This window comes from Urocampus carinirostris, chromosome 1 (genome assembly GCF_059441175.1).
Source record: "Urocampus carinirostris isolate Australia breed hairy pipefish chromosome 1, RoL_Ucar_1.0, whole genome shotgun sequence".
Classification (NCBI taxonomy): domain Eukaryota; kingdom Metazoa; phylum Chordata; class Actinopteri; order Syngnathiformes; family Syngnathidae; genus Urocampus; species Urocampus carinirostris.
The window spans coordinates 29,429,739-29,442,538 of record NC_142349.1 but is presented as its reverse complement, the minus strand read 5'-3'; the positions used below and the strand labels follow the sequence as shown (position 1 = coordinate 29,442,538).

The 12,800-nt window shown below is 38.3% G+C and overlaps 1 protein-coding gene across 3 annotated transcripts in view; it reads left to right on the top strand.

The window, feature by feature from the left end:
• prkcbb (protein kinase C, beta b) overlaps positions 1–12,800 on the top strand; it is a 134,420-nt gene that overhangs the window by 80,886 nt on the left and 40,734 nt on the right. For all 3 annotated transcript variants that reach the window (XM_088333973.1, XM_088333965.1, XM_088333956.1), the window contains 5 exons: positions 3,127–3,218; positions 6,191–6,253; positions 7,888–8,026; positions 9,424–9,504; positions 11,290–11,397. In XM_088333973.1, the coding sequence (XP_088190099.1) occupies positions 3,127–3,218; positions 6,191–6,253; positions 7,888–8,026; positions 9,424–9,504; positions 11,290–11,397 (483 nt within the window). The remainder of the gene's footprint in view (positions 1–3,126; positions 3,219–6,190; positions 6,254–7,887; positions 8,027–9,423; positions 9,505–11,289; positions 11,398–12,800) is intronic.

Here is a 12,800-nt window from a genome sequence, read left to right as displayed (position 1 = left end):
TTTTAGACCAATTTCGTATTGCCTATTTGGACTCTAATCTGAATCCTCTCGGTCTGTCTCACCAGCGCCCTCTGCCATGAGACAAAAGAACTGTGTCCCTCGGTCACAGACAGATAGCACAGTAATATGTTACATACTAATTGTACGAATAACATTCATAATGTAAAAATTCAGTGATTTTTTTTTTTTAAATAAAATCCCCAAACCGTGAAATGAAATGAGAAAGAACTATAACACTAAATGAAATTAATACAACTCACTGTCATTGTACCCGAGTGAGACCTTGTCTAGAGAAGGGACTGCACAATACACAAAGAGGTAAGTATTAGTTTCAGGAGCGAGCAGCAGCAAGTCAACTGCAGGAGAGAGAGTGGGAAAGGTGAGAGGAGAGAGAGTGGGAAAGGTGAGATGGCACAACATTCATTTGGACAGGTAACTTAAAATTAGTTTTACCTGGTTATATCAGTATTATTTTCCCCCCATTTTATTAACACTCCACTTATTGAAACATGAATATTTTGTTTGTTTGTTTGTTTGTACATGATTCAATTGTTTGTTTGTTTGTACATGATTCAAATTGAATCTTTTCTTCCGGCGCCGTCACGAATGGCAGCCACTCCAGCAGCTCCCGTGTTATTTTCGATTGTTCTCGATTGTTCTCAGCTCAGGGATGCTGCTGGAAATGTGAATTTCCCTTCGGGGATGAACAAAGTATCTATCTATCTATCTATCTATCTATCTATCTATCTATCTATCTATCTAATTTGTATGCATACATACAGTCAGGGTTAGCTAGGGTTACTTTAACTGGATTACTTTCAATTACTTTTGGATTACTCCAATACCAAATATGCTAATAAAAGACTAAATAAACTAAATATGAATAAAATTATGACTCACAACACGTGGTAAGCTTTCTCTCCCGCCTTTGATCTCTTTGATCTCCGGCAAAACTAACATAAAATGCGACAGAAACAAAATGAAAATAATCCAAACAGCTTGCCAACATCATTTTTGCCGTTCCGTGTATTCCGTTACTCCCCAAGCCTGCACAAAATTTAGTTATTTTATTCATATTTAGTTTCTTTTGTCTTTTATTAGCATATTTGGCATTGGAGTAATCCAAAAGTAATTGAAAGTAATCCAGTTAAAGTAACCCTACCCAACCCTGCATACAGTGACTGGCGAAAGTAATGCCCACCTCAAGAACCTTTTGTCATATTGACACATTTCAGGCTTCAAACTTAAAGGTAATAAACTGACATTTCTTTCTAAGAGTAACAACACAATTAAACATAAAGCAAAATCTACTATTGAACGGTTTAAAACCAACAATTTTAAGGGTTTAGAATGCCCTAGCCAAAGTCCTGTCCTCAGTCCTATAAAGCATTTGTGGAGATAGCTGAAAAATGCTGTGCAGAAACGATCATCATCAAACCTTAAGGAACTTTTTTGGAAGAATGGGCAAATATTTCAGTATTATACTTCAAAGTTGTGGCCATGATCACAGGAAATGGAGGTTTCATAACGTATTAACTCAAAGGGGGCCAATATTTTGCCAGGCCTACTTTTCAACGTTTTATTTGTTAGCACAATATAAAATGTTGAATACATTAGTTTTTTTTTATTATGTCTCACATGTTTTTGATTCTTTGGAATGTGGGAGGTGAATTGGCCGGTCCAAATTGTCCCTAGGTGTGACTGAGCGAGTGAGTTGTCTGTCCCTGTGTGCCCTGCGATTGGCTGGCAACCAGTTCAGGGTGTCCCCTGCCCACTGCCCGATGATTGCTGGGATGGGCTCCAGCACCCCCGCGACCCTACTGAGGATAAGCGGTGCAGCTGATGAGATGAGATGAGATGAATTGTGCTATACAAATAAACTTGCCTTGCCTTGCCTATTGCAGTTCTCCGACGTAATAATAGTGCAATATAGCCGCAAAATATTTTTCAATTATAATTTAACAGTACAGAAGTTACTTGTAAAATAATACCTTTATAAAGGGCAGTACTTTTATCTGTTAAGCAAATGCTTCTGCCGCCTGTAAATAGGGTTTGTTATTTGTTTCAATATATAATAAAACACTCATTGACAACCATGGCAACTGATTTTTTGCTTATAATGAATTTATTTGTGTATAAACGCATTTTTTTACCCCAATGAAACCGCTATAGTTAAGTTTTACGGTAGTACATTACCGTCATGGTTGATCAGTCAACAATATCACTGATATAATTTGCTCGGCATTAGATGCAACGGGAATCGAACCCAGATCGCGGCGGTGAAAGTACTGAATCCTAACCACTAGGTCACTAGGATGTCAAAGAAAAGGGCATTCATTATTATGGCATCACACTATTTTTAATCTGTGCCACATTGTACAATGTTGTAATGGAGCATTATGGGAAAGAGTTCAGCCAAAACGATTTTCTTACAACGTGGTACCATGAGTAAAAATAGTGTTACGATGAGATAAAGTCTGATTCTTTTTCCTATGTCATCTAGATCCCTAGTGTTCTAGCGATTACACAGTGGACTTTGGATCATTATTATAATTAATATTGGTATTATTATTAACGTTATTAATGAGCTATGCTGCGAGAATACTATAGAATATAGTCCGTGGTACACAAAATGTTGCTGACTAATATAATAAAGTATTTGATGAATAAATAAATAAAGGTTTCCTCTTGGTTTATTTTTGCCTATCATGCTTCTTTTTGGAACGCAACACCAGTGAAAAAGGAGGGATTACTGTTTATGTTTATCATCCACACATTGTAGAGACATACACTCACAATAAGCTTACAGTGCACTAAGACAAGTGCTTGTGAAAATTGATAGAATAACAGCGAAGGACACACTAAAGCTCTGCACGACGGCCCACATACAGAAATCGTTATTGGCAATTTCTGCAGCTAATGGAAGACGAATTGATGTGACTGTACTGCCTCTAGAAGATGAAGTCTTTATCGGTCCATTTTTGCCCCGAGTGTCATCCTTCTTTTCTCATGACTACCATTTGCCCCGCTATTGTTCACCCTCGTAAACCGTGACCCTTGAAAAAAAACTAAAAAAAACCCTCTCTTGACCATATTTTCTCTGTCCTTGCTGCTTTCTTACCACAGGACCGTTTGTACTTCGTCATGGAGTTCATCAACGGCGGCGATCTCATGTATCAGATCCAGCAGGTCGGCAAGTTTAAGGAGCCCCACGCTGTGTGAGTAGACGGCGGCAGCTGCTGCTAAAAAAGATTGACTTATGCAAACGTTCGCCGTTTTTAAGCACTATCACGAATGTCCTCGGGGATGAGAAACCCTATTCAAGCCCGGGGGCGAATTATTTTGTTCTCCCTCATTGAGCACTGCAGCTATGAAGGACTTCAAAGCAGCGATGGCATCCGGCAGCTCCGTCCTGACCTGAGCACCTCCGAAAAGGCAGGAAATAATTCATGCGGCGGGAGAGACGTGTGATGTCGAGTCGAACCAAACACACTGACATAGTTAACAAGCCAGCTGTCAGGGAGGCTAAGAGCCTCTTTGGCGTTTGCCCTTCATGGGCTTGCTTGGAAATCAGTCTCTTTGGGCCTGATTTACTTGAGGAACCTTCTCACAAACTGTTGTGGAAGCTCGTCTTGCAATGGGGGGGTTTGGAGATGGCTACTCAAGTTGCAAGGGCTTAAATCTATGTGAAATCATGTAAAAAAAAACGTCACCTCGAGTAGATTACCAAAACTACCGTTACACTACCATCTGTGTTCTCTTGCCCATATTAACGTCTTCCTTCCGTTAGCAAGTCTTAGATCCGGCCTTTTCTTTGCCATTCTGCTTTTAATGCCAGAACTTTATTTATGTAATGATTGACCAATTGTGATTGTACAACCGATGAACATCGCTTACCAAAAACGCAAAACCCAAGTAGTGGTGGTAGTGGTCAAAATGGCATACGAAAAGGCACTCAAGCTTATTTCACTATCACACTATTTTTACAGTGCCAGAAACACTCGTTTGCACAGTGCATTTTGCTCTGCATTGCCGTTAACCAGTTTTGTTTTTTTTTAACCAAAAATGTTAGGAAATCGAGGAAACAGTAAGTCTTTCATCAAAATGCTAAACAAGCTCTTTTACGTACATATACATATTAAACTGCAACATTATTGATGCACAGATGAAGAAGTGAAAATATCGTTTAACCTATCAGAATGCGTAACATGCAAATCAGTGTTTCCGGGGACAGAGGAAAAAAATAGTGCAATAAACAGATAAAATCGAATGCCCTTTTGTGTATTATCTGTATCATGGGCTGTCCAGTGACTAAGTGTTGGCGCTCTCACCACTGCAAACCGGATTTGATTTCCGTTACAATGTTTGGATATTTTGGTCAGCGAACCTTATTGACTGATTCATCATTTCACTAATATATACAGTATACCATAAGTGTATACACTGCCCAACAGCTATACATGGATAAACATGGTCGCACTTACAGTCGTCTCAAATTCACGTGCCTTATGTATGAAAATGTATGATAAAAGACTGTTTATTTGAAGGCTGCAACTTATAATCCGGTTGCGCCTTATAGTGCGGATAATAGGGTACAGAATGCTGAGTGCGCCCATGCTACTCTTAATACCGGTAATTTGAACCACATGGCTTTGCTTTGGAACAGTTGTCAGTGATATCTCTCAGCAATTTACCACCCGACTCATGACTGAAAGGAAGGTCTCTCAGTTTTCATGCAGCATGTTACATGCTGTCACTTCTAGTTGCATCCTCCCTATTTGACTTCAGTCCCGGCGATGTGACCGTCGGGCGATTGTTTTGACGGTTTCAAAATCTTCAACCGCAATCAGGGCCTATCTTGTTAAGCGCATCTTGTCCGCCCTCGTTGAGTTGTTGTAGCCGCATGCAACAAAGCGTCGACTCGGTCAGCCATGAGCAACACGCCCACTGACAGAATAAGCTGCTCGTTATAGCACGAACTTGAATTGAGCACAAAAAAACTTCCCATTAAAGGCGAGCAAATCTATCCAACTATCGATATTACCTAAAACCAAAATCGGATCAATACTATTGTTGTGGGATCAATATTTTGTATAAATTTTAACTAGCACAATAACAATGCTGTAGTGAATTGTAAGATTATACATACATTATATTTTCAAATTGGATCAATTGAGTTTACACTTTATTTGCACTGCTTTCTAAATATCGTGCAATGGAAGTTATTTTATTTTTCTTGTTGACATCGTGATACAGTAGAACTACTTATTATTAATGCTTGTGACAGCGTGACTTGCTAAAAAGTGCGAGGAAGAATACTGAACAAAAAGTTTGCATGCTTTTTTTACATTTTTCGCCCAGCCTTTTTGAGGTTTTGGGGTATCCGTAGCAGCAAGATACCCGACAATGATGTCAGCTTCCTCTAAATGAGGCTCATGTTATGTTAAATAGATTCAAATTTATCAACCTATGAGTATTTAAAAAATGATTATTCATGTATATCCGCTTATGATTCAAACCAACACAGGGACACCTTGCTGCTTTACGTTTTGGTTATCGCTAGTTTATGTTCTGTGGATTTTCATTGTGCATTGTGTTCTGCGTTCTTTTTGCCTAAACAGAGAAAGACACTTTTTTGTGTTTCTCGTAATTCTAACTCAAATGTGGAGGGTTTTAATTATTCAATAATTGTGACAGTTTTCAGACAAAAAGGTCGGATCGGATCAGAATCTACCCTGCATTTACGTGGATCGAAATAATACCAAAATTCCTAGTATCGCCCACCCATAATTCCCATCTGTCCACAGATGGTATTTGGACCCCTCCTACCCTAAATTTCGTACAAGTTTTCATTAAAAAGGATAAGGTCACATTAGCTTTGTGCGACAGCAGCCCCCCGGCTATCTTCCTGTTCACAGATTAAGCACGAAACTGTGTGCATATTCGTCATCGCTCAAAATGTCTTCTGACGTTTTTTCCAAGCACGTTACGGACAAGTTGTCGATTCCACGTGGCCTGAGAAATCAGCCTCGCGTGTGTGCTTGACTGCGTGGTCAGTGTGTCCAGACTGTTGATCTTATCAGCTGGCCTTGAAGAGACAGCACTGACCTTTCTGCAGACACACATGCAGCCTGTCCTTTCTTTTGGCCTCTTTCTAATTGCGGGACGTTTCTGCGCTGTTCATTTGTAGATTCTACGCTGCCGAGATTGCCATCGGGCTGTTCTTCCTGCATCAAAAGGGCATCATCTACAGGTAACGTCTTCAAGACAAGAAATCCATACTATTAACAATCGCTTGTCAAGACTTACAGAGTTAATGTCATCCAAAAGACCAAGTCAGATCAAGACGGGCAAACTTTTTACACATGGGTTACATTTGAAACAGTAAGCATGTTTCTTCCAAAATGAGTAGGGGGAAAATGTATAGAAGATATTAAAGAGTGAATGCAGTTTTACATCCAACCCAACTGACCACACTATACAAACTCAATAAAGTCAACACTCGAGCGTCCAGAGAAAGCATTTAGTTTGCAGCTATATAAAAAAAAAATCACAATTTTTGATAAAGATAACCTAGAGACTCGCTTTATTGGGACGTAGTCTGAAATTTATCGACCTACTCCCTTTGAAAACATGTTTATGTATTATATCATTGTATTGTACAGCAGTATTTGTGCAAATATTTAATTTTTTCTTTTTGATAATTAGATAACAAGTTCTAATGATATTTTTTAATAAAATAGAAAAACTTCTATTACAATTGTATGTACTTTTATGTTGGTATTTTTTATTTGTTATAAATTATCGCACATTTGTATTTAGATTGTGGCAGATCACAGACAATCATGTCAGTTCCCCCTAGGGGAGCCTCTTGTTATGTTAAAAATAGTTCATGTATTTTTGTTTATTATTCTAATGAATATTTTTTGAAGTTTTTTAGCACTAGAAGGTTCTAAATCAACACAATGTCCCTTTAAACTGCTTTTAAAAACGAAGTCAACAAAAAATGTTTCTTTACAATAACATGGGCTATGCCTAATTATAAGTTTTAAACAATATTCTTAAAAACAAATGTCTCGATTTTAGGTGACCGGCTATTTTGACACTTGCTGTTGAGTAAAGAGGACATCTCAGCGAGTCAAACGTCAGGTGATAACCAATCACAATTCTGCCTTAGGAAAAAACAGGAACAGTGATTGGTCTTTATCGGAACCCTGGACAGCTCTGATGTCATTTACTGGACTGCAAGTAGCAAAATGATTGCCCCGTGAAATTGCTGAAAATAGCTCGATTTTGCTGTTAATTTATTTTCCATGAATGGAAAAATAATCTATAGTGTGCAGAGACTTCTTACAAATGTATACAAATCATTGATGTACGGTGTGTAATTAAAGTGAAGTTGAGGAGGCTTCAGACAAAACAAAGCAGAACGCACATTCAAAGCAAATTAATTTCCAAATTGCATTTTACCAGTATTTTAATCTAATGGTGAATTGTTTCTATGCCTGTAAATTAAGGGTCGCCAATTTTTTAAGTTGAGAGATACATTTTGTTCCTAATCAGCGCAAAGGGCCCCCAGTTTAATTCGCATTTCTAACATAGCAACTTATCATATTTTTAATATGTTGTTACGATGTTATTACCAGGTTAATTATCGGAATAGACTCAATCAACCACACAAAAAATCGTTTTTACTACAAAATCACAATGACCCGTCATTGGTGAATTATTTTAAGGACAAGTCTGCAGGCACCTCAGTTGTCGTTGGAGACCCCTGCTGTAAATGAATCAAATTCACATTTATGAATTTACATTTACCCCTTGACGGAAGTTTCTCTCTAAACTCTTTACGACGGAGACCTCATGTTTTTCCGAATTTCCACACAGAGACCTCAAGCTGGACAATGTGATGCTGGACAGTGAGGGCCATATCAAAATAGCCGATTTTGGAATGTGTAAAGAAAATATGAATGATGGGATCACTACCAAGACTTTTTGTGGAACGCCTGACTACATAGCACCTGAGGTAACATTTGCTACTTTGTTCTTCTAACAGGCATGAAAATATTTCTTCTTTCTGATAAATTTACAGTTTTGAAGTAAAAAAGGATGACCTACGTTATTTGAATTGATTGGAGGACAAAATATTTAGAGGTGGGGAGGAACGTATTGGCAGATTTATATACGGTGTGCATTACCGTTCGATTACGTTCACAACAAAAACAAAGACGGAATGGTTTATGTTGTATTACATTCCCAACAAATGCAAGACGAAGTGGATTTGGTTATATGTTTGCCATTTCATTCCCTAAAAGTGAGATAAAACGAGGTAAAAGTGGTTGTAGTAGCGAGGGGATGCAAATCTCGGCTAGGATGCATTTCTCGGCATAACACCGGGCTGTAGAGATCATAACCGCTCAGGACACAGTCCCGTGAATATCAAGATTTCAAGCTATGGCACCGAAGAAGCCAATATGTTATTATTGTAATAGTTTTTCATTTTTATTTTATTATCTTGTTATGAAATGAAAAGAAATGTCATGAAATAAAAATGGATTAAGACAAGGTCACTACGGTGACGGGGATCCATGTCCACCCCCTTGACGTCTCGAGCACAACTGACATGTGCTCGGCAAATCGCGCTGTATATACGCGGAGAAAGGCGTTTGACCGTCACACGCGTAACACGCTATTTTCACGTAATAACACCGCGATACAGGCGCAGAACATGCTATGACCGTGCTCCACCCACGATTACCCGCTGAAATTTCGCGTCCTACCCATGTGTAACCACGCCCTGGCCGCGGCCAGAGCACGTCGTTCTGCGTCATTTCCGCGTTATTACCTCGTGTACCGCCCGCGGTTAACACGTGCTCTAAAGTTTTGAGCAGCGCAAAACTGAATTTCCGACCGCGTGTAAAGCACTGCTGTATCTCGTCTATATGGCGATCTCAAAGCGTCCAACAGCGTCTGCTTCACAGGCAGAAATTTCTGGCCGTGATTCAGACGCAAACGGCTGTGTGACCGGGCCCTTAGAGGGCGTGCTTATGAATTGAAATCAGTGTAGTAGGGCAGGAGTAATGTATTTATTTATGTGTAACACGCAATACAAATTTAATGTTGGTATTATGTTCACAGTTGTCAATAAATCATTTAAATCATGGCCGCAGGTTTTCAACAACATTTGTCACTTTCGATATTTCGTTTGAGCTGAAACAATTTTTAACAAAAATATTAGGGGTGAGCGTTATACAAAAATAAATACTGTATTTCCTTCTCACCATTCTAATCCTTTTAAGCTCTGACCCATTTTCATGCCTGTTCTAATTGTATGATAAGCACATTATGGTTATTTTAAATGACTGACTGAATATTTCCACGTCACTTTATTCTGCCAATATCAAAATGATCAATCTGTTTTAGATCATAGCATACCAACCTTATGGAAAATCTGTAGACTGGTGGGCCTATGGCGTTCTTCTTTATGAAATGCTGGCTGGACAGGTATGTGTGCACATGTTTGTCTATGTCAGATAAAAGGAATATTGAAGTCAAAGTTGATAGGGCCGCTATAAAAAAACAACATTTGTTTCCATGGCTTCCTCAACATCCCCCAAAAAAACACTCACTTTGTTAGTCTTTAGTATTTGGCAATGTGTACTGAGAGGTTGAGTAATTGAATTACATCCAATAATGAGTTTTCCCTTACTCAGGCATTCATACTTGTTAAGAGATAGTGTGATTCTTGAAATCATCATCCACATCATGTTTGGTTTGCTTTTTGCTGTTTTGTATGCTAGGGTTGATCACTGTATTCCAAAATCTGTCGAACTCATGGCCGGAGGGCCGAATGTGGCTCCCCACATCATTTTATGTGGCCCTTGACACAATGATGAGGGAAGCACAAGAGAAAAATGAGCTACGATACAGCTCACAATGACTTGCAGTTTTAAACTGGCTGTGACTAACGTCAGACGCCACTCGCAAAACTGTAGCTCTCTTTGCTGCCTGCCGTTAATCAACCAGAGAACAATACCATCCTGATGTTATTTTACATAAACTAAAAGTCACGGACGTGCTGTTTAGACAATACTAAAAATACCAAATGAAAAAATAGCACATGGGTGTCTTTGCAGAAGATAAAAAGAGCTTTAGCTCATTTCTTTATTAAATATTAAATCTAACAGTGAAAGTCCCATATTCACATAAACATTTTCATTAAAGATAATTTTGAAAAGTGTAAAGACCCTTAAATCATCAAATCATTCAAATTAGTGTTTGTATCTTATTTTGGTCAGGTTCCCCAAGTTAAATAAACTGTAGTGGAAATGAATTCAATTGTTGTTTTGCTTTTTTTTTCAAATGGAAAGTTGACACAACAAAAGATTAAATCTTAGAGAAGGAAAAAAAGGAAAAAAATATTTAGAGAAAAAAAAGACCTTATGTATATTTTCTAATCAAATCTTACATCCCTGAATCATAATTCAATTGTGAGCCCCCAAAAAGACCCCTAGCCCTCCAGCCAACGCACACATTTTATGCCATTTATTTACTATTACGCCACCCATGAGAATGTTATCTACCTTATGTATATATACATAAATTATTAACATGATAAGTGTTAAATAACAATCTAATTAAAAATGTGATTTTTAAAAAGTAATGAATGAGTAATGAAATAGGTTTTTAGAGAAAGATGTATTTCAAACTGGTAGCCCTTCAGGCTAATCAGTAACAAAATAAGTAGCTCTCAGCTTTCAAAAGGTTAGCGACCACTGGCCTTCGTTACCTTTTTTCTTCATGTATTGCTGAGGTATCTGATTTGAGGCTATCGATAGTTATAAAAAAAAAAATCTAATCTGTTAGTCAATCAATCCTGCCCTGGGCCTTGCGCCAAATATTTTAACCAAATGTTGCCCGGGACTCAAACATTTTTGCTAGCTCTGCTTTAGCGGCTGAAATCAATTATCCTGGCGGAATTGCTTTGCTATGTTGCAGAAGTTCCTGCATGTTTTTGTATGTGTCTGTTCTTTAACTCCCCTGAATGCAATTGGAAGAAGCTCTAAGTCTGACGTAAAGCTTTTCAAGAGTTGAATATGCTTCAACTTTAGCTTAACTCACCAGAGTTGAAGAAGAGAAACCGCCAAAAACATGCAAGATATGCGGCCCCTCTGAGGACCGGGTTGCCTACCTTTTCTCTAATGGATACTTATTCTACTAGGGGTAGTAAATCATAAGTCATAGCATGAAATAAGCTTTGTTAACTTGTGCATTTGATTTATAACCCAGCCTCCATTTGACGGCGAGGACGAGGATGAGTTATTTCAGTCCATCATGGAGCACCACGTCTCCTATCCCAAGTCCATGTCCAAGGAGGCAGTGGCGATCTGTAAAGGGGTGAGTGTGCACATAAACCACAGGACGATCTCAATATTCTTTCCTACTTCACACGCAGCCCTGAAAGAATAGAAACGGGTGGAGATTAAAAATTGTTTCAGAAAAGCAGGCAGGAAGCAGAGGGAGGAGGTGAGTGGATGGAGCGAGCCAGCCTGCAAGAGGGGGACATCAAAATTATCTGCATAATTAAAACTATTGTGAGGGAACATTTATGCGCAGTGAAACAACATTGTTCACTTTTGCTATCTGTCCTGCTTCCATCTCCGTTATAAGCGCTCTCCTTCCCCGTTCTTCTTTCTGCCTCTACCCTTTTTTTATTTTACTTTCATTTCACATCCAGAAACGAGCACACACTGCACTGCACTAAGGAAATGTTTCAAGCTGTGGGAACTTTTCAGAATAGACTGGATTGTTAAACTGAAACCTCTTTCTGACTGGGCTGTGCCACTTTCCACTGGGTTTAAACGAGTCAGACTCTATGTTTGATAAGCTCTGGCTCTTTCCCGTCAGCCATTTTTTCCCTCTATTTTTTTCAATGTTTATCAAAGCTATTGATTTTGATCTAATTATAACTTTGATTCTGATCAGTTGAATAAAATAAAAATGTCAATCAATCCATCTCGTTCACCTCTTCAGTCAATTGGTGAGAACACATCTCAATTGAAGGACCACATCTCATTCCTTTGTGATTTAGTTGGTTTTATTTCCTTTTTCTGCTCATAAGAATGGGTACCAAGAAAGTTAGTGATAAGGGGAAGGAAAAGTGGAAGACAATGACAACAACAATCGATAAGAAGGTAACCATTTCAAGATACAAAAATGGTGTATGAGTGTCTGCCATTAAAGTGCTGCTGTAAGGCACATTAAATGTGTCCGTTAAAAATGTTATATTTTTAGCTTTTTACCAGTATATTGATTTTTATCAACTACCAAATTAAATAATTAGCAGTGTTTAGGTACATGCTTTATTCATATTTTGAATTTCATTTAGTATGTGCCTATTTTAAAGCAGTTTTGAAAGGTTGCTGATATGTGATGGAGGCTAATGTGTGAGTATATAACGTACCTGAAGTTGTTTTAATTTTTCTGGTCATTTGTTTTTTTGGAAAAAGGTGAATATATGTAGTATCTCTGCTTTAAACTGCACAATCATTTCATTGGATACATTTGAGAAGTGGATTTCTTTTAATTTGGCTATTATTTTGTCATTAGAGTGGATTGGTGGGTCCTGAAGTCAGACCAGTTGACAACCACTATCTTAAATGCGGTTCTAGTTTGCATCAGTCTACATATGCACGTCCAAAATCTGTGACCTGATATAACGTATCGTTTTCTTTTTCCTGAGGGAACGTAACAAAATTGCATAAATAATGAAAACAAATAGCATAGCATTAAGCTTTAAG